This window comes from Aythya marila (assembly GCF_965140915.1).
Source record: "Aythya marila genome assembly, chromosome: Z".
NCBI lineage: Eukaryota > Metazoa > Chordata > Aves > Anseriformes > Anatidae > Aythya > Aythya marila.
Genome location: NC_139080.1, coordinates 33925257 through 33952869, shown reverse-complemented (window position 1 = coordinate 33952869; position 27613 = coordinate 33925257). Strand labels below are relative to the sequence as shown.

The window sequence follows — 27613 nt, the reverse complement described above, 5'->3', positions numbered from 1 at the left end:
CATGACTTTATTGGCTGGAGAGTAGTATCTCAGGGGCACTGGGACGGAGAAGGCATGGTCTGCATTACTTTACAGTTAGGAATGTTATCTATGTGTATATCTCTGCTGAATACCAAATAAGAGCAGAAGCAAAGTTGGTACTCTTTTTTTTTAAAAAAAAAAAAATTATGTCTAACTTTACAGATCAATGTTAATGACATGAAAGTGTGTGGTGGACCTTTTTTAAAAAACAACACACTTTCTTTCTAACTATACTTTTCTTATTAGGTGGATGCTTCTGTTGATAATTGTGAAGATGGGGAGAAATTTAATGTAGAACTCACTAAAAACATCCAGGGATTAGGAATAACTATTGCTGGTTACATTGGAGACAAAACATCAGGTAATGATAGATTTCTGTGATCTACTAAACAATTTATTATGTAGTATGGTGTAGTTGCTTTAAATTTGAATGCATGTAATTTAGTTTTGCTATAGTATCTCACAGAATCACAGAATTTCTAGGTTGGAAGAGACCTCAAGATCATCGAGTCCAACCTCTGACCTAACACTAACAGTCCCCACTAAACCATATCCCTAAGCTCTACATCTAAACGTCTTTTGAAGACTTCCAGGGATGGTGACTCCACCACTTCCCTGGGCAGCCTGTTCCAATGCCTCACAACCCTTTCAGTGAAGAAGTTCTTCCTAACATCTAACCTAAAACTCCCCTGGCTCAACTTAAGCCCATTCCCCCTTGTCCTGTCACCAGGCACGTGGGAGAACAGACCAACCCCCACCTCACTACAGCCTCCCTTGAGGTACCCATAGAGAGCGATAAGGTCGCCCCTGAGCCTCCTCTTCTCCAGGCTGAACAAGCCCAGCTCCCTCAGCCACTCCTCGTAGGACTTGTTCTCCAGGCCCCTCACCAGCTTTGTCACCCTTCTCTGCACCCGCTCAAGCACCTCGATGTCCTTCTTGTAGCGAGAGGCCCAAAACTGAACACAGTACTCGAGGTGCGGCCTCACCAGAGCTGAGTACAGGGGGACGATCACCTCCCTAGCCCTGCTGGCCACACTGTTCCTGATACAAGCCAGGATGCCGTTGGCCTTCTTGGCCACCTGAGCACACTGCTGGCTCATATTCAGCCATCAACCAATACTCCCAGGTTCTTCTCTGCCAGGCAGCTTTCTAACCACTCATCTCCCAGCCTGTAGCTCTGCTTGGGGTTGTTATGCCCCAGGTGCAGGACCCGGCACTTGGCCTTGCTGAACTTTGTACAGTTGGCCTCAGTCCATCCAGATCCTCCTGCAGAGCCTTCCTACCCTCGAGCAGATTAACACATGCACCTACCTTGGTGTCATCTGCGAACTTACTGAGGGTGCACTCGATCCCCTCATCCAAATCATCAATAAAGATATTAAAGAGGACTGGCCCCAGTACTGAGCCCTTAAGGGATGCCACTAGTGACTGGCCTCCAGCTGGATTTGACTGCATTCACCACAACTCTTTGGGCCCAGCTATCCAGCCAGTTTCTAACCCAACGAAGCGTGCGCCAGTCCAAGCCAAGAGCAGCCAGTTTCTTGAGGAGAATGCTGTGGGAAACGGTGTCAAAAGCCTTGCTGAAGTCAAGGTAGACCACATCCACAGCCTTTCCCTCATCTACCCAGCGCGTCACTTTGTCATAGAAGGAGATCAGGTTCGTCATGCAGGACATGCCTTTCATAAGCCCATGCTGACTGGGCCTGATCACCTGGTTGCCCTGCAAGTGCTGCGTGATGACACTCAAGATAATCTACTCCTTGCTAAGATTTGTCATATCAAGGCCAAGTAAAAAATGAGTCTTCATGTCTGTGTAGACACTGGTGTATCTTGACAGCTCTTAGAACCCATTTTTTCATGCTTTATCTTCCCATTGGAAGTACTCTGAGTGCGATGTCCTGCATCTGGGCTGAGGCAATGCCAAACACAAATACAGGCTGAGTGGAAAGTGGATTGAGAGCAGCCCTGAGGAGAAAAACCTGGGGGTGTTGTTGTTGAGAAACTCAGCATGAGCCGGCAGTGTGCACTTGCAGCCCAGAAAGCAAACTGTATGCTGGGCTGCATCAAAAGCAGCATGGCTGGCAGGGAGAGGGAGGGGATTCTCCCCCTCTGCTCTGCTCTGGTGAGACCTCACCTGGAGTACTGCGTTCAGCTCTGGGGCCCCCAGCACAAGGAGGACATGGACCTGTTGCATCGAGTCCAGAAGATAGCCATGAGGATGGTCAGAGGTCTAGAACACCTTTCATGTGAAGACAGGCTGTGGGAGTTGGGGTTGTTCAGCCTGGAGAAGAGAAGGCTCTGGTGAGACCTTATAGAGGCCTTCCATTACCTAAGGACTTAAGGGGGCTTACAAGAAAGCTGGGGAGGGACTATTTGTCAGGGAGTGTAATAGTAGGACAAGGAAGAAAGGTTGTACACTAAAAACCAGTATTTTAGATATTAGGAAGAAGTCCTTCACTCAGAGGATGGTGAGGCACTGGCACAGCCTGGAGAAGTTGTGGATGCCCCATCCCTGGAGTTGTTCAAGACCGGGCTGGATGGGGCTTTGGGCAACCTATTCTGTGATTCTACTTGTTAGTCAGAGCCGGAACATTTGTTGAGTGGAATGGGATTCTGTTAAAGTTTCAGAAACAAACAAAACAGGCTTGTGACCATCAGACCTGATTTCATGGCAGTTCATGCTAATATTTTTCTTTATGTATAATAATGTGAATAACAATGTTGGAAATCCAGATATTTTCCCTTTCCTTAGCTGAAGTTATTTGAAATTGCACAGTGCTTTTTCTCAAATTGATTTTTTTTTCTTCTGTAGATGTTTTTATATGCGGCTTGTACCTTCAGATTTAAAATCAGTAGTTGTCTAAAATATGTGTTTTTTTTTGTTTGGTTGGTTGGTTGGTTGGATTTTTTTTGTTTTGCTTTTGTGCCTATTTTGCTATTGAATGAAATAGACTTAGAGCTGTGGTTAAGAGCTGGTTCAAACAAACATTGTAGTCCTGCCAGTTTATAATTTTCTCCGTTTGTTTATCTAAGCATACAGCTTCTTAAGCAATTACGAAGTACATAGAAAATACAGAATTTACTAGGTTAGTACACTCAACCTGAACTTTCTGCGCTGCAATTCTAAATCTAACCAAGTGTAAGAAAGACTTTTTTTTGTCAGTGTTGTTTTTAACATTTAGATTAGATTAAAGTAGAATATTTTTTGTTCCTTTGCAGTAAACAACGTACATTTGGAGTAGTAAGATTTTGAGTAAAATTGGCTGTAATGCAAGCTGACATTGATTAGACTTATTCTTTAGGAATGTTTTACTGGAAGCATGTACATTCATGATGATTCTTTCCTTGTTTTACCTCAAGATTGGGTTTTCTTTCTTTTTTTCCTTTGGCTGGTGACATTAGTAGGTGATTGTTGCATTATTTAAAATGTTTCTGTAATAAATTTATTTGCTCTGTTTTTCCATCCCAGAACCTTCTGGTATCTTTGTGAAAAGCATTACAAAAGGCAGTGCTGTTGAACATGATGGCAGAATCCACGTGGGAGATCAAATTATAGTTGTAAGTAAACAAAGAAATAAAAATACTTTTCTGCCAAGCTCTGTACTTATACAAGTTGTGAAGGAGCGCTCATGTAATACTTAAAACGTTTAAGATTGGCGTTGAGATGGTGAGTTGTCTTTTGACTGAGAATTCAATTAAATTACGTTTCTGATTTTGCTACCTTTTAGGAGCTTTGAAACTGATAAGGCAGAGTTTCAAAGTTTAATACAAGTTAAGCAACTGTTTTCAAAATTATTTTTCAAGTAAGTTATTAAAATTTTAAATGGTCAGAGAAAGAAGAAAATATTTTCATGCATAATATATTGCTTTTTTGATGAAAATTTGGTCATAAATGAAGGAACCACGCTTAGATCTTAGATCTAAGTCTGTCTTAGATCTGTACTTGCATTTGTGTGAAGGCAGCACTAACAAATTATGATCTCTCTCCTAGTATGAATATGCCTTCATGTTTGTCTGTGAAAGTATGTATGGTTTTTATAATGTTTTAAATGCTGAGTTCAAATGGCTGAAACAAATCAATGCGAAATTTGATTTCTTTTGCTACTTCAGATGCAGAAGGAGAAAAAGATTTGAGATGACTGTAGGCAAAAGGATAATAAATGTTTTAAAAATATGTTTTCCTTAATTGTGGTGGAAAAAATAAATACTCCCAGCTTATTTTAATTACTTTTTATTTAGAAGGGCACCAGAGTTGGAAGTAGTTCAAAGAAGGGCAAGGAAATGACTAAGGATATAAGAGGAGCCATTCTTCATGCAAGAGGAATTAAAATAATGGGATATGTGTGCTATATACATAGGCCTAAACAATTAATGGGCCAAGGGGATGTAACATTGCTTCGAAGTTTTTCAAAAATTACAGATTCCAAGGCATGAGATGTAGAAAGAATAGGGTAATACGGAGCTTGCAGAGAGGAGAATGAAATGTTGTGTGTACTAGGGACAATGGAATGAAAATGAGAACGCCAAAACATTTCTTGAGTTTCAGAAAGCAAAACTGAATTAATGAGGTAACAGGATGACTTCAAACAGAAGAGGCCAAATTTCTATTTCTTAAAATATTAAAATTCTGGACCATAAATAACATCTGGACCACTGATAGAGTAATTGGACTTTATAGTGTTCAGACTTTCCTGCATCTGAGATTACCTGACTCCAGAATTGCTATGCTCTGTAGTTCTCCCTATGACAATGAATGAATGTGTCCCTCCTCATGCCCCTTTCACAAGCTGTTCCAGCCATGGCTGTGTTGGTTTATTTGCCATGTGTCTTCTGCTCGGAGGTGGGGATGTTTGTGCAGCTTGCCTGCCTGCCTGATCCAGAGCACCTCGCACAGCACTTGCTTGTGCTCTTGCTTGTGTCCTCTTCCACCTCACAGAGTTTATCTGCATAGTCCCATCATGGCAGGTACTCACTTTGCTGTGGTACAGGTTGGTACAGCTTTTGGGTAAAATGCCTAGCGTGCCGAACATCAATATGTCTTCCAGGTTTTTGTTCTTGTCCTTCTACTTGCTTTTTGCTCTTACAGATGCGGTATGATCGTGACATTACTTTTCCCTGGACATTTTTTTTTTCTGGTTGTTTTCTTGCTGGCTAATAAACTACTCAATCCTGCAGGTGGATGGAACAAATCTTCAGGGTTTTACCAATCAGCAAGCAGTTGATGTTTTGCGACATACAGGACAAACAGTTCGGCTCACTTTGATTAGAAGAGGGATTAAGCAGGAAAATCATATTCAGCCCCAGGAGGAGTTCAATGCTGCTGTTGAAAGGGACTTACTGTTACCAACAATGGATAGTGGCACAGCCAAAGGTAATTAAATCTGGCTTTGCTTTAAATTTGGCTTGAAATATTTTTCTTCTCAATTACAAACTAGAAATAAAATTGGTCAGTTTCATTCTGGACAGTTATTCCCGATGGCAGAGCATGAGGGCAGAATTTGGTCTACTATGATATGATGAATCTTTTAGAAACAGTAGTATTATTTTCTACATTTTCAAAGCAAACCTTGAAAGCACTGCACTCTTGGCTGAATTCCTTGAAGACTTTGATCCTGCAGACCTTTGAAAGGTAAGAAGGCAGTGAGTATGTTATTAGTGCTGAAGTGTGAGAGTGGCATTGAAGAGCAAGCAAAGAGATACCCTCCATGTTGGGAAAAGCAAGTCTCAGTTCTTTTTACTTACATGTCTGTGTCACAAGGTGGAGGTATGAGAGGAATGGGTTATATGTAGAGGTCATTAATAATCTGATGGGGTATTTATTACATTTGTACACAAAGTTCAGAAGCCATGGCGAATATTAGTTTTGCCACTGAGATCCAATTAGTGAAGCTTAATCTTAACTGTGCACATCTTGAAGTATGTGTGCCAGATCTTGAGAGAATATCCACATGGAGGCTGGATGATAGACAGACTTATTCATCTACTTACCTCTGCTGATACCAGTCCAGAAAATATATTTCAGCTCATAGATTAAGGCATAATCCTTAATTTGCATAAGATTTTGAAAAATGTACTATTGTGTTCCCTGTGTAACATCCTCTCAGTGCTCTGAGACATGCCTGTGAAGTTGGTGAAAATGGCAATGCATAAAACTGAAAGCTGGAAGTTGTTTTTTCTTCTTTTTCCAGATAACAGTGAAACAGAACAGGGATCTCCATCATTGCCATGCAGTCCCAGTGCAATAAACGTTGGAGAGGACATTAAACAACAAGAAACAGGTTCACAATGTTTAATATTTTATTCTGTGAAATGACACTTTGCTGTGCTTACGCAAAGGTCAATTGTTTTATGTGCCTTTCAATCATCTGTGTGCTATGCAACTAGAAAGTGGAAGTAATCATACATGAAAGTGTGTACTGTGTGTGTACTCCTGAGTGCTATAAGTCAAATACTGTCTTTCACTACTACTGAGGTGTGTCTGAAAACAACTGCATTTATTTGTCAAAAGATGTCACACAAAGCATTCTGCTTTCTACATGCTTGTGTTTCTTTTTATTGTAGTTGTGTATTTCCACTTGAACTTTTTCATTAAACCTTTTGGCCTCCTTATTCCCCAATATGCTTTCTCTTTCCAACTCAGCATGCCCTATCTTTCCAATTCCTTGCAGCTATCTAGCTAAAGTTTGAGGACTTTTATCTTTTGTGATAAGTATCTCTCTCACAAATTCCCAAGCTTGCATTCATTTCAATCTGTGCTTTCTGTTAGTGTTTGAAATTCAGACAGTTCTGGAGCACTGACATGCTCTGACTTTCCCGTATCTTTTATGGAAGTTATTATTTTATAATGGGTATTTCCTTTTCCCCTTGAGATGTTAGGGCATTGTGCCTCATTTCAGATTTCCTCTGTGGATGTATATTTTCCAGATTGAGACAGCACTTGATGTGTTTTCTAATATCTCCTTGATTTCATAGCTAGAGAAGCTGAAAAGCATCCATCTCTGTGAGTTATCTAGTAGATATCTTCTTGGTATATCTTTTCATAAATGCTGCTTTCCATTATTCTAGATAGCTGAAAACTTTGTTTTTAATACCTTCCCTTCAGATACTGCAGGGTCTCTGCTTTGAAGGAAGTACTGTTATATTTGAATGCTGCACAGTACCTAAGCAGCTGGCTTTATTTTCGTTGTTTCTGAGCAATGTCTAGATTTGTGACACTGTCTGAGGCTGTCAGTCACCTTAAATTCTTACAGAAAACCAGTGGGAGTTCAGAACTTAATCTTTGAATAAAGATTTTAGGCTTTGTCTATGATTAGCATTCAGTTACAAAGTTTATTTTGATACTTGCTGTATGCACAGCATGGACTGTGGACCTTAAATATATAGGGTTCCACTAAATTTGCTGTGCTGTTTTATCTAAATACTGTTTGTTCCTTCTGTTTGTTTGTTTCCTGCCTTTAAATCCAAACAGTTCAAATGAGGGAAAAGTGAGTAGGAGAAAATCATTTTTCTGTTTTATTCAGATTGCAGATAAACATTCAATTGAGTTAAGAGTTGCTGCAGTTTGCTGCCTAGCTTGTCACTGTATTTTTCACAGCATCATGACTTTTCTCCCCTCCTTCTATTCCAACAGGAATTTCATTGCAGCTCTTCCACTGCTAGTTATTTCTCATTATATGTGTGCATCTATCTGAATCTATTTTATTTTTTATTTTTTAAAAAGGAGCTACAACTTATGTTCTTCCACTGCCCTCTAGGGCCTACAGGTTTAAAAGATCTTTTATGGTCATGCTCAGAGTTTTGAAAATATAAAACCTCAACACTTTGTTTAGAAACTCACTCCATTTGGATACGCTTTGTAAAATGTATCCAAAAGTCCAAAAGGAGCAGGATTCAGTATTGCATCTGTAAATATTTCAGCCATCCCACTGAATCAGTCTGACCAGCCCACCAGTCTAATTTAACAAATCTGTGGGGCATCTATGTAGCTTCTTTATTTCATGCCCACTTAATTTCTTTCTCAGGTAAGGTTGCATTAATGTCACTCAACACCAAGGCTGGTTTAAATCTGTCCTTTAAGACAGACTTTTTGACTGAACTTCATGTCTTTCAAAGTACACTTAGCTTTGGGGCTGGGATCAAATATGATTTGGCAGGTTTTAGTACTGGTAAGCCCAAACCCAGTAATAAAGAACATGTCAAAATTTTAGTCATATATAGGAGAGTGCTAGCGTTATGGAGTGAATGTGTAATCTTGTGTGGTGCGTAAACTTTACCAGAAATAGGTTTAGACAGAAGTTTTTATTTTTTGTCATAGTAATCTCAGACGTAACTTATAGATTTTCAGCTAACTACTACAGAAGAAGCGGCTACAAAGGCAAAGTGGCAGAGGATTATGGGTTCAGATTATGAAATAGTGGTAAGTAAATTTTAATTATTATTAAGTGTCCTTGAATTGGTCCACGTATTATGTTGTTAGCATACAGATAAAATATGTGCATATTATATTTGTGCATTTATTTATAAAGATAATATATACACTCATTAATCTGTTGGGAGGTTTTTACTTTATACCCATATGCAAAATTTACAATATTTTTCTGTAGTGATTCTGGTAAAATGATCACAATTGTCTTAGGTTACTGTGCCGACGGATATTGTTTCACAGATTTCCTGCCTTCATGGGGATAAGCATGTATTAGAGAAAAAATAATATTTAAGGTAAATTTCAAAACTCCCTTGATTAGGCAGAATTTCAAGCTAGTGCCTGAAATCTCTTACCCATTCTGCATACTGAATGGATTGTTTGATACAGCAGTAGAAACAATACATACAACATTTACTGTAGATACAGCTGTAAAGCAGTACCTGAGTTTAGGACTTTATTTCAAAGTGATGTGCTTTAGTCTCTGCAAAAGCTTTAGTCTCTTTTTAGTCTCTTCCTTAGTACTTATTTTTACCTTTAACTAAATTATCCTTTTCTCAACCCGTGAGTTGTTTCTTTCTTTTTCTTTCCCTCCTCTTCTGAGGGAAATTCTTCTGAGGAGGGAGAGTGAAAGAGCAGTTGTGGTGGAGTTCAGTTGCCTAGCAAGGTAAAACCACCATAGACCCATCCTGTCCAGGTCCCTCTGCAGGGCCTTCCTATCCTCCAGCAAATCGACATTTTCCCCCAACTTGGTGTTGTCTGCAACTTACTAAGGGAGCACTCAATTCCTTCATCCAAGTCATCAATAAAGATATTAAAGAGGATGGGCCCCAACACTGATCCCTGGGGAACACCACTGGTAATTGGTCACCGGCTGGATTCCACTCCATTCACCATCACCTCTCTGGACCCAGTGCTCCAGACAGCTTTTAACCCAGCAAAGAGTGTCCCTGTCCAAGCCATGGGCTGCCAGCTTCTCCAGGAGAATATTGTGGGAGACTGTGTCAAAGGCCTTGCTGAAGTCTAGGTAGACTACACCAACAGCCTTTCCCTCATCCACCAGGCAGGTCACCTAGCCGTAGAAGGAGATAAAATTGGTCAGGCAGGACTTGCCTTTCATGAACCCATGCTGACTGGGCATGATCCCTCGGTGGTCCTGCATACTCTGCATAACTGCATTCAGGATGACCTGATCCATCACCTTTCCTGGCCCTGAGGTCAGGCTGGCAGGCCTGTAGTTCCCTGGGTCCTCATTACAACCCTTCTTGTAGATGGGTGTCACATTAGCACATCTCCAGTCATCCAGGACCTCCCTGAATGACCATGACCAGTGATAGGTGGTGGAAAGTGGCCCAGCAGTCACATCTCCCAACTCTCTCAGGACTCTCAGGTGGATCCCATCTGGTCCCACGCACTTGGGACAGTCCAGGTGGAGCAGCAGGTCTCTATTTCCACCTGAACTGTGGGAGTTTCTTCTGCTCCCCATCACAGACTTTCAGGTCGGAAGGCTGAATATTCCGAGAATAAGTGGTCTGGCTAGTAAAGACAGATGGAAAGAAGGCATTGAGAACCTCAGTAGTCATGTTCCTCCCTGCATCCAGTAAAGAATGGAGATTCTCTTTGGCCATCCTCTTGTCATTAATATATTTATAAAAACATTTCCTCTTTTAGTTGACCGTGGTGGCCAGGTTGACCTTGTACTGGGCTTTGGCCATCCTCATTTTTTCTCTGCATATGCTGGCAGCTTCCTTATACTCTCCCTGAGTTGCCTGTCCCTTCTTCCACTGGACAAAAACTCTCTTTCTCCCAGACACAAAGTGAAAGTTCCCTGTTCAGCCATGCCAGTCTTCCCTGCTGACTCATGGCACATGGGGACAGCCTGCTCCTTTGTCTTTAAGACTTCCGTGCTGAGGAGCGTCCAACCTTCCTGGACCCCTCTACCCTTCAGGACTGACTCCCAAGGGACTCTCCCTCCCAGTGTCCTGAACAATTCAAAGTCTGCCCTCTGAAAGTCTAAGGTAGCAGTTGTACTGACCCCCCTCTTCTGACTTCACCAAGAATAGAGAACTCTATCATGGAATGGTCACTCTGCCCAAGACAGCTCCCAACCGCCACTGATGTAGATGGACTTCAGTTATGCAATTGCCCTCACCCCCAACCCTGGGACTGCTCTCCCAGGCTCATCTCTGTCAAGTCTTATTTCCCCCCCCAGTTCCCCTTTGTACCTAGTTTAAAGCCTTCTCTACGAGTCCTGCCAGTTGCAAGGCTAGAGTCCATTTTCCCCTTTGAGACAAGTGGGACACAACAGCAGCTGTCAGGCCAAGTGCCAAATAAACCTCCCCATGATCAAAAAACAAAACAAAACGAAAAAACAACAACAACAACAACAAAAAAATGCTGCAGCTGCACCAGACTCTCAGCCACATACTGATTAGTTCAGCCTTCCAGGTACACTCAGTATCTCTCCCCACCACTGAAGAGATGGAGAAAAACACCACCTACACATTCACTCCATCCAGTAACTGCCCCAATCCCCTGAAGTCTGTTTTGATATCTTTCTTTATCCACACACAGGGGGCAACATGATCATGTTATTTCAGATACGTTTTTTTTGTTTGTTATGGTTCCTGGATGACACTCTGTAAATCCACAGTGATAGTTTTTTTTCCAGCATAGTCTTAATAGCCAGTGATTGTGTAGATTACACTGATTGTGGCCTGTAGATTTTAGTTTTTATCTGCTATTCGTTTTATCCTCTCAGTGCTCGTCATCCTGTTGGGACGTTGGATTCTTTCTTTTAAGCTGCTTCTGTTATTTCACTCAATGCTACTGAAAAGCTTAAATTAGTAACTTGACACATTTGTTTGCAGTTTCAAGCCTGCATTATACATGTCAGTATTTCTAGTTTATCCCTACAGGAATTCTCATTTCACTATATGTAAATTGAATCTGAAGGTAGCACATATAGCTTTCAATATGACAAAAAGTAACTTCTTTTTTTTTTTTTTAATCTGTTTTAGGTAGCTGTAGTTAGCAAATTCAGCGAAAGCAGTGGGCTAGGGATAAGCCTTGAAGCTACAGTGGGGCATCATTTTATCAGATCTATCCTACCAGAAGGGCCAGTTGGACGAAGTGGCAAGCTGTTTAGTGGAGATGAGCTTCTGGAAGTAAGAAAAATTTCTGCTTTATTTTAGTCTGCTTTCAGTAGAATTCTTGAGAAGTGACTTGCTTCTCACAGGTTACAACTTTGGGAATGTAGGATATCTTAACAGCATACCACCCATTACCAGAAGTCTTTGTGTACACAATTCATGTGTGCTTACTACATACTTACGTGACTGCATCTGCACAGCTGCATTTCTCAGCTCATAGCTGATGTTTCAGATACAATTGAAGTCACGAAAAAAGAATACCCAGGAAAAGCATCTAGAAATACCCCTGTACAGTGAAGGGAATAAACACCTGTTTACGTTTCTAAATTGTTTTTTTAGAATTAAGATTCGAGTTTTGTTCACATGAATGCAAGAAATCAATATGATGTATCTGTTTTCAGGCTTAGTATGCCAGTTCCTATGCAAATCTGCTAGTGTTGTTTGTTTTCATGCTTCTATGTTCTGAATTTTACACAGGGGTTCTAAGGTGTTTAGTAAGATGGCATCATATAATCTATGAGACTCTCCATTCAGCTCAAAACATATCCTTGCACTGATTCTGAGCATCAAATTGAGTAGAAACTGAGGGCTGAAAATCTATTGATGTTTTCATAAAAATCAGACAATTAAGTGTTTTGGTTTTTTTTGTTTCTTTTTTTCCATTTGTGTTCATTATTCTTCTGCTAAACACTGTGCATTCTTTCATTCTTGAGGTGAATGAGATCTCTCTGCTCGGAGAAAACCACAAGGATGTGGTGAATATCTTGAAAGAACTGCCAATTAAGGTGACAATGGTATGTTGTCGTCCAGTAGCTCCCCCTATCAGTCATCCAGAAGTACTGGATGGTATAAGTCTATCGGAGGTTCAGCTCACAGAAAAGGTATATATATGCATGTATGTAAGTATTTTTTAATAAAAATTACTAAGAAAACAACTTCTTCCTTGAGAAAAAACATGTAAAGATCTTGTACAAGATTAGAAGTCTCTTTTAATATTTTGGGACTTGGGACCAAATAAATAGGAAAAGGCAAATTCTATTCATCAACTGTACTTTAGGCCAACCAGAAGATATACATACTGTTGGGACGTTGGCAGAAAATTGGAGACACAGGGCTTTCTACCCAAATACTTAATTTTTGTTCTGCATGTGGGCTGTGGGGATATAGCAAATTGAACTGTGTTGTCTTCAGAATCTTTATATTTCATGTAAGTTTGAAGCTAGGTTTCTGTGTTTGAGTTGAGCAAGCCTGAGCATGCACTCCCTGACAGACAAACTTCTGTCACTCTTAAGTTCGAAGCTCTGGGCTGTCTGATGTGTTAAACATGTAGGAATGGCCTACAGTGTAACAAAACAATAGCATTTGTATGAAAAGAAGCTCAGTTAGTTCTGACTTCTGGGCAAGACACAGAATTGAATTTACTGTTGTTAAGCTTTGCTATGAAACTGAGGGAAGAGAAAAAAAACATGTACGCTTGTGTGTATGTACATATGTCCTTATGTGTCTGTGTCCTCTTTTTTCAAATGTTCTGACTCCTGTCAGTGCTACTATATTTAGATCAAGGCATTTTTAGACATACCATTTAATAACAGATATTTCCTTTATATTTTGATACATACACTAATGAGGCTTTCTGAAGTTTTTAGTTTGATGGAAGTTCTGCTTTGTAAATACTGTTTCCAAGGAGTGTTTTCGTATACTTGCATCATAGATATTTTGTTACAAGAATATGTGAATTCTGTGCTAGACTTAACATAATTTTGTTAACTCTGTTTGCACTTTTTTCGTGTTTAGAGAAACACCACTTAGTTTTTATCTTGCTTTTTGTGAACAGAATTTAGTCTCTACAAATTCGCAAACATTTACATTCTATGGAGTTGGTGAACATACACTGTTTTTTCCCAGGCTCATGTCGAACTTGGTTTCATTGGCTCCTCAGACACAGAGGGAACAACTCTGGAAATGGCTGACGAGTCTCAGAGTATGGAAGAGGTTCAGAGCTCTTCTTTGGCAATGTGGGAAACAGAAGTACAGCACATAGACCTGGAGAAGGGGAGTATGGGTCTTGGATTTAGCATACTGGACTACCAGGTAACTTCTACGCTCCTTTCTTTGAGTAGGGAACTCAATGCTCTGTATTGTTGGGATCTTGCAATAAGATCTAAATAAGTATTTTAGTGGTAAACGTTAGTGGAAGCCAGGCAATGTAGTAAAGCTGAATGGATGTCACTACCAGCAGGCATCGCACTAGCTACATTACCTATTTGTATTACTGTGTTAAGAATAATGATAGGATTCATGTGGCCAAGTCTGGCAAGAGGGTCTTTCCCAACAAGCTGGCCAGACTTATGAGGGCATCTTTAAACTAGACTAAGAGGGAAAGGGATTCAGTTTTGACTAATAGAGAAGAGCCAGGAGTTGCTCGTGTATTAGAAATCAACAGGAAAACATGTGTGAAGTGCCTCAGAGGAATTTGGGTGTACACATCTTAAAAGGTTGCAATAGCCTGACTGAAGCACCTCTATACCAGTACATATACTATGGGTGAAAAACAGGAGGAGTTGGAAGCCACCATGCAGTTAGAAAGTTTTGATCACTTATTATCACTGTGACTTGAACTTGGTGGGATGAATCATGTTACAGGAATGCTGTGGTTGATGGCTATAAACTACTCAGAAGGAACTGGCAAGGAGGGAAGAGGGAGGGGTTGCCCTCAGTGTCTTTTTTTTGTTGGCTTGTTTGTTTTGATTTTTTTTTTTTTTTAAAAAAAAAAGGATTGACTGCACAGAGCTGCCTTTGAAAAACAGTGATGAGCAATTTGAGGGGTTATGGGTAAAAAATAAAGGGAAAGCCAACAAAGGAAGCCTTGTGTTTGGAGTTTGCTGCAAGCCACCTTAGCAAGGGGAACCTGCTGAAGAAGCATGCTTACTTCAGCTACAGGAAGTGTTGTGCTTGCAGGCTGTAGTCCTGCTGGTGTACTTTGGTCACCCTGACATCTACTAGAAAAGCAACACAGCAAGCTGTAAGCAGTTCAGGAGACTTTTGGGTAACTTCTTAATGCAGGAGGTAGATAGCCTAATCAGAGGAGTAGCATTAAGATACTTGTTGCTTACCAATGCAAATAAACTAATTAGAGAGATAAAAATTGGTGGTAGCCTGGGGTGTGGTGACCATGCCCTGCTGGAATTCATGATCCTAAGGGCTCTGGGACAGGTGAAGAGTAAAATCAAGACCCTGAATTTTAGGAGAGTGAACTTCAAGTTGTTTGAGTGGGGGTGACTTCATGGTAAGTAAACTTCCCTCAGGGATTAAGGTGGAGAACAGGGCTGGCAGTTCTCTAAAGATAATAGGTCTTGATTCTTATGTGTAAGAAATCAGGCAAGGAGGGCAGGAGACCAGTATGACTGAGTAAAGACCCTCCTGGTCAAATGAAAGTGAAAGAAAGAAATGCATAGGCAGTAGAGCCTGAAGCCTGTATCCTGGGAAGAATATAGGGACGCTGCCTGGATATGTAGGAATAGGATCGGGAAAACTACTGCAGAGTTGGAGTTGAATTTGTCAAGGAAAGTGAAGTATGATAAGAAAGGCTTATCATACTTCTTCATTTACAGCTACATTAGCCAGAAAAAAAGGTAATTATAGAGAATTTACCCCCTGGTACAGATGGCAGAACTAGTGACAACTGACATGGAGAAGACTGAGGTACTTAGCATTGTTTTTCCTCATTTTCTCTGGTAAATCACTGCTTCCACATCTCTCAAATCCCTGAACCTCAAGGCAAGGACTTGGAGGCACAGTAGGGGTGGGGGGTGGGGGTTAGGGAGACCCAGCTATTGTAAGAGAAGATCAGGTTTGAGACTACTTGGGGAACCTGAACATACCACAGGAACATACTGCAAGACCACAGGACCTGATCAGGTGCATCCCAGGGTCTGCAGAGTATTGGCTGTTGAAGTCACTAAGCCACTTTCCCTCATGGCATTCAGGCAAAGTCCCAAGTGACTGGAAAAAAAGGGAATATTGCACCCATCTTTAAAAAAGAGTAATAAGGAGGATGTTGGAAACTATTGTTGAGTCAGCCTCACTTTAGTACCTTGTAAGATCATGGAACATATCCTCCTGTAAGCTTTGTCAAAATGTGGAAGACAGGGAGATGATCAGAGACTGCAGACATGGCTTGACCAAGTGAAAATCATGCTGCCTGACTAATCCAGTGGCCTCCTATGATGGAGTGATTGCAACAGTGTACAAACAAAAAGCTACTGGCACTTCTCTGAGACCTTTGATGTCATCTCCCACTGCATTCTTGCTCCTAAGTTGGAGGGATATGCTTCTGATGGGTGGGTTGTTAGATGGATAAAGAATATGCTGGGTAATGGTGTCCAAAGAGCTACAGTCATCAGCTCCATGTTCATGTGGAGAACTCTTATGAATGGTCTCCGTCAAGGGTCTGTGCAGGTGTCAGTACTATTTAATATCTTCATCAACAGCATAGCTGGTTGGATGGAGTACGCCCTCAGCATTTGTGGATGACATGAAGCTGAGAGTACCTCTCTTGAGAAGAAAGGCTGAGAGAGCTGGGAACATTCAGCCTGGAGAAGAAGCTCCACAGTGACCTTCTTGTGGCTTTTCCAAACATAAAAGGGGTCATAAGAAAGATAAAGACTTTTTAGCAGGGCCTATATTGAAAAGACAAGGGAGAATGGTTCTAAAAAGAACTGAAAGAGGGTAGATTTAGATTGGATATAAGGAAGAGATTTTTCCATGACGATGGTGAGATGCTGGAACAGGTTGCCCAAAGAAGCTACGGATACCTCATTATTGTAAGTGTACAGTGTTGGGTTGGATGGGGCTTTGGGAAATTTATTCTAGCAAAAGAAGTCGTTGCCTGTAGCAGGGAGGTTGGAACTAAATGATCTTTATAGGTCCCTTTCAATCCAAATCATTCTATGATTTTGTGATTTTACAGGTTCTCATGGTAATGATTTTACTTATCCAGAAAAATAAATAATCAGTAAAATACTAGGCTCTTGAGAAAGCTGAACCTCTAGTGCCTCAGGTGTAACGAATGATGTACACATCTTAGAATACTGAGGCATCTTGCCATGTATTTTGCATCTGCAGCGAGGGTGCCCTTGCTAAGAGAAAGATCCAATAAAGGACTTACATTCTTAAAGCAGGATTTATCAAAATCCAGAACTGTAATTCCGAAATCCCTTGCTTAGCTGCTATCTAGGACGTGCCTAGACATTCTCATTCATTTTGTGTTTGACTTGAAAATTCCCGGACATCTCAAGGTGTGATTCATATTGTGTCCCTGTGTCAGAGCAGCTGAGTGCCTGTCTCCTGCCTCCGCTTGGTCAGGATACAACAAATGTTCCTCCTGTGTTTCCAGTTGTCACAGTGGATATTTTTTAATCTCTGATCAAAGTCAACTAACTTTCCCTCTGGTCAGCACAGGCTTTTGCCTGAGTGTTTGGTGGTCTAGCAGGTCTCTGCTGAATCTTTGCCCTAGGAGATTGTCGTGGTTTAACCCGGCCGGCAGCTAAACACCACACAGCCGTTCGCTCACCCTCCCCCCTCCCTCTCTGGGACGGGGGAGAGAAATGGAAAGTGAAGCCCGTGAGTTGAGATAAAGACAGTTTAATAAGACAGGAAAATAATAATAACAATAATAATAATAATAATACAATGATGATAATAGTACTACTACTACTAATATGTACAAACAAGTGATGCACAATGCAATTGCTCACCACCCGCTGACCGATGCCCAGCCTAACCCTGAGCAGTCCGGCCCCCTCCCCCGGCTAGCCACCCCTATATATTGTTTAGCATGACGTCAGATGGTATGGAATACCCCTTTGGCTAGTTTGGGTCACCTGTCCTGGGTCTGTCCCCTCCCAGCTCTTACTGCACCCCCAGCCTGCCTGTTGGCAGGACAGAGCAAAAGGCTGAGATGTCCTTGGCTTGGTATAAGCACTGCTCTGCAACAATTAAAACATCGGGGTGTTATCAGCACTCTTCTCATCCTAAGCCAAAACACAGCATTCCACCAGGTACTAGGAAGAAAATTAATTCTGTTCTAACTGAAACCACGACAGAGATATACACATTGTACTTTGCATATGGAGGTCGCTTAAAGGTGGAAGTTATTCCCATGGTGTGTTGCTTAAGAATAATCTATGCCCCAGAGGTATTTTTGCACTTGCACACTGATAACTGTGAAGAACAGTGTAGTTTAGTAATCACAGAATCACAGAATTATAGGGGTTGGTAGGGACCTCTAGAGATCATCGGGTCCAACCCCACTCCCTAAGCAGGTTCCCTAGGGCAGGTTGCCCAGGTAGGCATCCAGACGGGCCTCAATCTGAAGGATATAGGCATAGTCAAGTACTCATATTACGAAACAGCAGTTATGATTTATTGTGTTACTCTTAATGCTCTTAAATTAGACACTATAGCTGAGCCTGAGTATTTGGAGTCCATATTAGCACACACTAAAGCATATTTTTGCTTCAGCCTTTTCTGAAGTGTAGATACAAAATGTGGTTGTGTATGTGGTTACTTAAAACATTATGTTTTTTAAGAGTTGTTGGAAATACCTTAAATTGTTGTATACATTTTACTGTGAGTTTGGTTATATCCTACAGGCCTAGGAAGCTTTCTCAAACTCACTTACCTTTTTTTTTTTTTTTATTTGATATTATAATACTTGTGTCCTGTGTTCTCACCTTTGAGATGGGGTTAAAACATTTCAGTTTGTTTCCAGAAGTTCTATTTTCATCTAAGACTGTGAACAATAAACTAAGTTTACAGTAAGATTTATGCTTGTGTTTTGCTTTTTCCATCCATTTTTTAATTAATTTTCCATGGACAGTGGATAAAGTGAAGGTTGATTTTGTATTTCTGATGTTTCATACAGTGGTAGGCCTGTGGGAGAGTACATTATTCCTTACCCCAGGGAAGACTTTGAGGGACGTAAGAATCACATGCACTAGAAAGCTGATTTTTTTCCAAAAATATGTCATGCAGTATTATCTCAAGTGGTGGTATAAATACTTGTTAAAATAGTGAGGAAAGTGTCAGTATTCAGGTCCAAGCACGATGTCCAGCAGTGCTAGCTGTATTTCAACTTGTAAAGTTTTGTTTCCTCATGGCATTCCCTTTGTTGCATTAATTGCCATAATTAAGGGTCTTCTCTCTCCCATTCCCTCTCTCAAACACTCTCTCTCACATTAACTTTCAGAGGTCTCTAATTCCTGCGGTTTTGGTTGCTGCATTTACGACATGCATCCTTTCAGATGTACATTCTGGCACGGAAATTGTTGCAATTGCTTTCCAGTTTGTAGATGTTTGTTTTTCTCTTTCCTTTGCTATCAGTAAAGTTGGTACATTGTTACATGTATCTCGTATTTTTCTATGCATGCACACAAGTGAATTGCCATGTGTTGGAAGCATTAACATCTAATGATCTTCCTTGTGAATGTAATTTCTAAAAGAGTTATGAAAGTTTGTGTACCTGTTATGATTGTTACAACAGAATTATACTTTCCTGTTCAGAGAGCTTGATGTTAGCTTATTTATAAAAATATCCGTGCATTGGAGGATGGAGATTTGAAAACAGTTTTCTTTCTGAAAGGAAGATCGACTTTGTTGTGCCTTGTTGCTGTGTTGATATGTTCCCGTCTCATAAAGTATTTGGTTAGGCAGACACGAGGACTTTACTCTTTAAATGTGCTTTACCAGCTGAGCAAGATCTGGTGCCATGGTGGTTCTTGAAATAAGCTGTTTGTTCCACTAGAGATTGTTAACTTTCCCCAGTCTGAACTGTCCATCTTTATTCACAAACAGCTAAGTGTAAGAGAGGATGAGGTCTGCACAGTGTCATAGCAGTAGGAAGTATTTACATTTTTGGTGTGATTACTCATTACTATACATACTGCACTCAGCAGTTTAACAGTGTTTTATGCTGGAGATTTGTGATGGAACATCACGTAGAAAAGGTTTTCACATTTAGGAATAGAAAACAGAAGGAAGCATAAATATACAGTTGTATGGACAGGGGTATGTGTTCCTGCTGAGGGTTCATCTGGAGCAGGGCTGCATTGTGGATCATTAAAAGTGCATACATAAAATAAGTCTACCAAGATAGAGTAAATAAAATGAAATGTCTTTCTTCCTTTTACTCAATTAGGATCCTGTTGACCCAGCAAACACTGTAATTGTAATTCGCTCATTAGTTCCCGGTGGTGTGGCTGAGCAAGATGGCAGACTTCTTCCTGGAGATCGGCTTATGTTTGTCAATGATATCAACCTGGAAAATGGCAGCCTGGAGGAAGCAGTGCAAGCACTGAAAGGAGCCCCAACAGGAACAGTTAAAATAGGAGTTGCCAAACCACTGCCTGTAAGGATTTGGGAGTGCTGTGGATAATTTTCATGTCATTTAAGCTGGTACATAATGATCCTGACTTCTGTGTACACTTTCTTTGCTTTGGAATACAGCCAGGTGACACATGAAATCCAGAAGACTGTGTGTATGAGATTCCTTGCATGCAGGAATGGCCTGTGTAGTGCATGACAGGTGTGGTGATTTCAGGACCTAGCACGCCAGTCCCCTAGCAGAGAAGCAGTGAAGCATCTTACAACCAGCACAGTCTTTCTGGACTGCAAACTGCTAGACATAGTTTTGTACATGTTACAAGATTTTCGGAATGTGCAAGGTGGTGACATAAAGACAGTTATACATTGTTTGGAATTTGCCTACTGCACTACTTCATAAGGTCTGGTCTGCTATATGTGTAGCACATATGCAGTCTTTCTGTACAGACTATGTACTTAATTTAAAGAATGGTAAATAGTCTTAAGGTATCTCAGCACCTGCTGGTTATTTTGGTAAAGCCATAAATAATTCTGGGCTTGATTTTAGAAAGGAGTCTCTAGCAATTAGGAGAATGAGGTTGAATAATTGCGTTCCTTTAGCCATTCTGGGGCAAAAATACATAATGAGTTTTAAGAGGGAGATTATTGATCTTAAGATTTGGATTGTATGTGTCTTTTTCAGTGGTAACAAACTCCATATATGGAAGACCTAGGGTTATGGAGATAGTGTGTCAATATGGATGCTATGCAGTTCTGCATCCATGCGGTTATATTTTAATAATGTACTCTGCATTCTGAGGGCTGGTAAGAGTGCTTATTTGCACAGCATCTGTTCCACATCTCTTCCTCTTGCATCTGGAAGTGTCATGATTTACAAATAAAAGAGAATATAGAGGATTGGCCAGGACAATATACATCTATTTCAAGATTATGTAAGGATACAACTAATGAAAGATTCCTGTGATTTCTAAACTGTGTATACTTCCTTAGTGACATCTCAGGTCAGTGAATTTAAAAAAATCTATGTCACAGCTACCACTGAGAGTATCTTCCTGAATTATCCCTACCAAAGTGGGAGCATGGACTAGTGTCCCTGGTGTCTATAAATTCAAGTCAGTAGAATGCAATTGGTATTATATGTAGAAAGATCAGTCTTACTGTATTTGTAAGGCCAAGTGATTTTTTGCAGTTCATTTTTGCTTTTTACACAATGACAATCTTTGTAATCCTTGTGAATGCAGATAACCAAATTTTCATTTTCAGTGCATGTGAAGTAGGTAGGAGGGAATAGCTAATGTTTAAATTCATAGAAACTCTCCTCATAGTAAAGAGGGCACTTTTTAAACTTTCTTTGTGAGATTTATTTCTATAGGGCAAACTGTGTGTCACACACTAAAACGTCTTGCAAATCAACGTTGTCTTACTTAAAAGGGCATTCTGAAAGAGAACCTTCATGGTTGTTCTGTTTCTGTTCCTGGAATTTTGTAAACATTCTGCATTTCTACTTTAATATGTCATGTATGATTTTACCAGTTAAGTAAACATTTTGAGTAGTCACTGGCTTCTTTACAATACCAGCTGAGTGAACCTAACATCAAATTATGTTGGAAAAAGGTGCTGATTTGCAGTGAGAATTATGTTTTGTCCTTTTGAGCCTGTTAGACCTGGCAGATACACCTTAAAATACAGGCAGTGGATTCAGTGCTCCTTTGATCAGGAATATTCGGCAGCCTGGGAGGTTGTGTAGGCCTGTACTGTTAGGCTCTGTCCCTTGAAGCAGCTCCGGCAGTTCTAGTAAATGCTTAGTAAGAGCAGAAATTGAGAATTAATTTAGACTAACCTGTAGGTTCTGTGGTATAGCTGGATAGGTACTTTTTTTACTTGAGTATCTAAAGTGACATGTGAAGCTGAATCAATTCAGATAATTTTGAAAAAAAAAAAAAAACACATCTCTTCACCTATTCAACAGTATAACTGTGATTGAAATGAACTCTGATGCATTTGGAATTGATTTGCCTCTCTAAACCTCCCTCACATGCACTTTGAACACCCTGTGTGCTGGCCACTCAATCCAACTCAGAGCTTCGTTCTTTCTGCAGCTTTCACCAGAAGAGGGCTATGTCTCTGCTAAGGAAGATTGCTTTTTCTACACTGCCCAGTCATTTGAGGAGGAGGGGCCAGCTGATGCAGCCCTCTTCCATGCTGATCTAGCTCTGGTTAGTGGCCCAACTTAAAAAAGATTTCTTAAGTCTTTGCATTTCATAATGAAAAAAGGTTGCGTTGTCACTGTTCATGCTTATCTTTTAGTGTTTACTATCACCACGTTTCTCATTCACTATAGTTGAGATGAATTCCCACATGGTGGAAACTGGCATTTAGAGATTTTGGCAGTTTGCATGGGGGGGAAAAAAAAAAAAATAAAAAATAAAAAATTTTGCTGAGATTTTCAAAAGATCATGGCCATCCATGTCTCCTTGCTTCCACAGTGCATCCCTTTGAAAATCTTAGCTTGTGTAGAGCAATGTTCATGTGCTCATTTGGTAAATAAATCTTTTTGCCTGTGTTTCATATTATATGACTCTACTTTCCTAGCTGCCTTGAAAAAAGTTTTGGCAACTCTTTTTACATGTAAGCCAGCCTTACAAAGAATGCTGTCCATCTTCAAAAGCTACCAATGCTTTCTTCGTGATAGTATTCTTTAAACTTCAGCATCAATCAGTGATTATGAGATTTGCAAACCAAAATGTACAAAGACTTGTACAAAGAATGTAACTTACCCGAAAGTTCACTGCCTTACATGGCCCATAAGTTAGAATTAAGAATTTAAAGAAAAATGTCAAAGGAAATAGGAATCTAGAACAAATAAACAAACAGAAAAAAAAATATTCAAACATACATTCTCATGATTATTCATACTGATCTGGGACTTATGTTGTTTTTAATTGTTTGGCCCCCGTTTTCTGGGGATATGAGTAGGTAAACACTAAACACCATAGCTTAATTCATTTAAGGAACAAATTAAACAAAATAAAAACCTGAAATGGACCCTTCCAAGGAAAAATCTCTGAATTACTGATTGCAGTGTGTTTGATATTTTTTCACGTTTGCAAATGACAAATTGTTTTTAATAATATGCTTTTTAACAATACTTTTTTTTTCTTCAGTTTGTTATCTTGATGAACTAGTTAAACTGCTAGTTATTTCAATATAATAGGATTTGCCTTACTTTATTTATAAAGGAGAAAGAAGTATGAAGAAACAAGGTTATGTATTGAAAATATCCTTTAATTAAAGATGGGTAGAAAAGATCAGACTAAATCTTAAGGACTTAACTTTTTGACTTCTATGTGTGATTCATATAAAAAAAAAAAAAAAAAAAAAAACAACTTAAAAGTGAGCTGAATGAATATAGCAGATAATTATACGGTTAAAATTGTCAGCTATGTCAACTGACTGTGAAATATGCAAAATATGAAAATGAATATGCAATCATCAAGTCAAAATGTTTGCAGAGTGCATTCACAAGGAACTGGTTTTAATAGATAAATCTATGCTCAGATTCTTCTAGTCTTTCCCCTTATTACACAATCCTTATTTAGAGCTTAGCTTTAGTATCACTGATGTGTATTTTCCAAAAGATGGGCTGAGAGTGAATTACACCAAAGGAATAGTATGAATTATTTGTTAAGCCTTTAGGGGTTGAGACAGTAAAAACCAGATCATTTGTACCTCAGAAAAGAATCAATCTTTTGAAGTCACTGTAGAGTTTTGCTGTTGTTGTTGTCCATCTGACAATGAATAAATTCATTTCGTGATTAACCTCAAAAGCTGCAAAACAACACTTAGATCCTATCTCTGCAGATGGATGTTTACACTTAGTTGCTTCATATAAGTTTACAGTATGGTCATGGTTATGAACTCCACTGACTATTTTTGTTAGCATACAATGTTCCCTTGAGCTCTGCCAAGGGAGATAAAAGTATAGTCACAGTATAGAATATGAAGCACCATGAACTGAGTTCTTTAGGACCTAATTTTATTATAGTATTTGAAAATTCTTTTCAAGACTTGTGTATTATATTGCATTGAAGAACAAGAATACCCCTAAAAGAAAAAGACTACTCAAGTTTGGAACTCTTTTTAAAATCTTATTTCATATGTAAGATAATAAAAAATATTTTTAAAATTATAAGAAATATGACATCTGACTTTTTATAAATGTTTTGGAAAGAGTTGCAGTTTCTTGTCTTTTGTGTCACTTAGTCAAGCTCATTTTTTTTACAGCCTTAATTATTGTAAAAGAATTAATCTAAAAGAAAATAGTAGTTGCCAACACCTCATATTTCTATTAGCAGGCACTAGCCTATTTCAGCCCTACAATTTGTTCCAGTTCAGACTCCAACTTTAATTCAGATGTTCCTTGCCATCTCTGAAGATGGACTAACATCTCTTGTAACTGGAAGAAGAAGTTTTTCCTACTGTGCTGTACAAATCTAACTTCACTGTAAAACTCAGAGGGGGAAAAAAAGCGAAGTGTCAGTCAGTTAGTGGCGACTGAGGTACATGTGTTTGGGGCTTATGTTGCGTGAAGGTTACAGACAGCCTGGCTGATTAAATTGCTTCTGTTGTTAGGTGGACTCTGGAGAGGCAGATCTAGTGGATGAATCCACCTTTGAATCTCAGTATTCTCCAGAGAGTGACACCTTCCAGGCTTCAATGTTAGCTCTGCATGGCAGCGCCTGTAGTGATGAGCTGAACTACTCCCTTCCCTCGTCAACTCCCAAGGTAAAATAAGGATGATTTTATTGATAATAAAACTTGCTTATGAATGTGAAAAGGCTCAGTGTTCTGTATGCAGCTGTATTACTAGATGTTGTCCTCGTTCCATCTGCACAACCATTTGTTACCATTTTAAATTACAGTTTTATTTAAGATAATGCTGTTGTCTTCCAGTTGTCTGTGTGGAAGAGAGAGGCAGGTGGAAGATTGAAAACTTGGGCTACGTTTTGTATAGCCAGGTAGAATACTGTGAGATACTTGTAATGTTAAAGCTGTGGTGAACAGTCTACTACAAAAAAAAAAACGTAACTGGTAATACTTCAGAACATATTAAAGAGTGGTAGCACAAAATAACTGCATCGTTCTACAAAATTCTAGATTTAGTAAGTTTTCATCCTAAGCTTTGTATTTTTATTTCTTTGTAGTTAGAGTACTTGTTAATCAGATTACTTTGTTCTTGCATAAATTGTTCATAATTATACTGTAATTAAATATGAAGCATATCGAACTTCTGGTTGCTACTAATTTCTTTTTTAAATTTCTCAAGAATATTACAAAGACCAGTATCTTAATTCTTGCTGGTCACATACCGTTATGATTGAATCAAAGTTGGCTTTGTTTCTCTCCATGTTTTTTCATTATCCTTTATCTTGTCAATCCATAGATCTATTTCACTAATCCAGAGTCTTTAGAGTCATTTCTCCTAGCACTCACCGTTTTTGAACCAAACATTGTAGGGATTTCTTCCCAGGCTTACAATCTCTGATCTTCAAAAGAGTAGCTTCTGCTTTTTTCTTCATGCCTGAGCCACGGTCTCTTTATCCATTTTATATTTGGCCCATACAAGGCATTGTTTTGGAAAGCTAAATTCATCTTCTAATGGCTTCTCCCAATCCACAGAAGAGCACATCTCTGCTGTCCCCATGGGACAGATTGCATTGTTTAACTCCGTAATTGTTACTTAAATGGATTATGCATTTTGCATGCTGAGAAGCATTTTATGAGACAAAGGTTAGATTTACATTATATTTCATGTTGCTGCTCTAGGAATCATTAAGTTATTTTTGGTTTTAACTTAAAGATGGCTTTATTTTCTTTTTTTGTTTGTTTGTTTGTTCATTTTTAAACATTATGGTCATGACATTTCACTGCTCTTCTTCATGCACAAGTATGAAGGGAGTGTTAAATTCTCTACAAGTAATATTTTACACTGTGCGATTATGAATGGCTTCACAAAGTTAACATTGCAAGGACACTGGTTGGTAAAAGAAAACTTCAGAAGCAATTGAAATGCAGTAAAAATGAAAAAAGTGCTATTAGGTGTAACAAGGAATGCAGAGGTATTTCACTTATTTCTGACTACAAGGACAGTTGAAATGCTGATTCTGAATGCCTTCGCTGTCAAATTATGTCAAAAATAAGTGATGAAAAGATATTCTAAGTCAAACTAATCAAAATGCTCTAAAGATGTACCACATAGATGTTGTTAAAAATTCCTGAAATTTTGTCTTCAAAAATCAAAGCGTTGGCTTTCCTTAAATGAACAAATTATAAACGTGCATATACTGCTACTTTAATACACATGCATGGCATACGGAGTAAATGTTAAACACTGTATGGGTCTTTGTAATGAATACATCTCACTGATTTGGAAATTAATACAAAACATAGTTAAAAGTAGGTGTCACAGGTCTCTTTGAAACCTTATGAAACCATTTAAATAGATTATAGTCTTGGTGTTCTGTTCTCCAAAAGGTAGGAAATTATTTCATTGATTACATCATGCAGATTAGCTGTATTTAGGCCTTGCTCAATTATCTTCTCAGATGTCACTTAAACCAATTGTTTACAGGTGAACCTTTTTTGATGATGTCTGGGTACAAAACAAGCATGTATGCACCTCGTAAATAATGAGGGGAAAAAAAAAACAGTTTTAAGACTGTTGATACAAAATGTTGCAAAACCTCTTGAAATCGTGTGAATTTTGATTTAATATGTACTCCAAAATAAATTGGTGAATCATGTTTTTATTCCCACTTTATGAAAAAGTAGAAGATTAATAGGACCAGTAGATAAAAACTGAAACAGATAGAGGTAGAAATTCTCGTGACTACATTTACCGCATTTAAGAGAAAATTCCCTAATATTGATAAAGAACCTGTACATCCAACCTCTTAGTGTTTGATATATCTCCTTAATATCTAATGGCCTACATGTTTCTAAAATTAATTACTTTGAAAGCTGGTCTAGAGAATGTTTGGATATTTTTCCAGAAGCTAGTGATTGTTGAAATCCCTTAAAAATATTTGCAATGGGAGACCTTGGGATCTTGGAAATCTAAATAAATTTCATATAAAGAAATTTGTCCTTTAATGATGCTTTGAATAAAGCACCAGCAATAAGTACTGATTGTTAAATTTCTGTAACTGCATCATTGTATTGCAGAGCTGTCACACTATGAAACTTCCATGTTCATTTATTTGCTGAGATTTGACTAAGTTTTTACTATTTCTTCTTTGTATGGAAGGGGCATAGATATATGTTTCTTCTCAGTTAAACAGATAATCAGATTGTGTGATTATTTTATAAGCTGCTTGAAGTTACTTGTAGTGTGCAAAGTGATTTGAAAATAAAGACTTCGATCTTGCAAATTTCTTCCACCTTAGGAAGACAATTGTATGCTTTAATTCTAGTAAGTTGATGGTAGTGCTTGTGTCTGATTTGAGGATGTCTGAGTGGACACCACTCTGCTGAAGTTAGTGAAGATTTCCTGAATGATACAGTATTAGAATTTGGCCCTCAGCAGTAACTTCAGCAAACGTGACGCCCATCTACAAGAAGGGCCGGAGGGCAGACC

The 27613-nt window shown here is 39.2% G+C and overlaps 1 protein-coding gene across 11 annotated transcripts in view; it reads left to right on the top strand.

Moving 5' to 3' along the window:
* MPDZ (multiple PDZ domain crumbs cell polarity complex component) overlaps positions 1-27613 on the top strand; it is a 106006-nt gene that overhangs the window by 28209 nt on the left and 50184 nt on the right. For 10 of the 11 annotated variants that reach the window (XR_014319345.1, XM_082783141.1, XM_082783140.1 and 7 more), the window contains exons 9-19: positions 268-382; positions 3491-3579; positions 5197-5392; positions 6210-6299; positions 8358-8437; positions 11464-11610; positions 12309-12476; positions 13501-13686; positions 19793-20002; positions 22077-22193; positions 24610-24762. Coding sequence is in view for 10 of the 11 variants with exons in the window: in XM_082783141.1 (XP_082639267.1) it covers positions 268-382; positions 3491-3579; positions 5197-5392; positions 6210-6299; positions 8358-8437; positions 11464-11610; positions 12309-12476; positions 13501-13686; positions 19793-20002; positions 22077-22193; positions 24610-24762 (1551 nt within the window). In the remaining variant the exon portion in view is untranslated. The remainder of the gene's footprint in view (positions 1-267; positions 383-3490; positions 3580-5196; positions 5393-6209; positions 6300-8357; positions 8438-11463; positions 11611-12308; positions 12477-13500; positions 13687-19792; positions 20003-22076; positions 22194-24609; positions 24763-27613) is intronic. The other variant, XM_082783145.1, reaches the window with a different exon arrangement.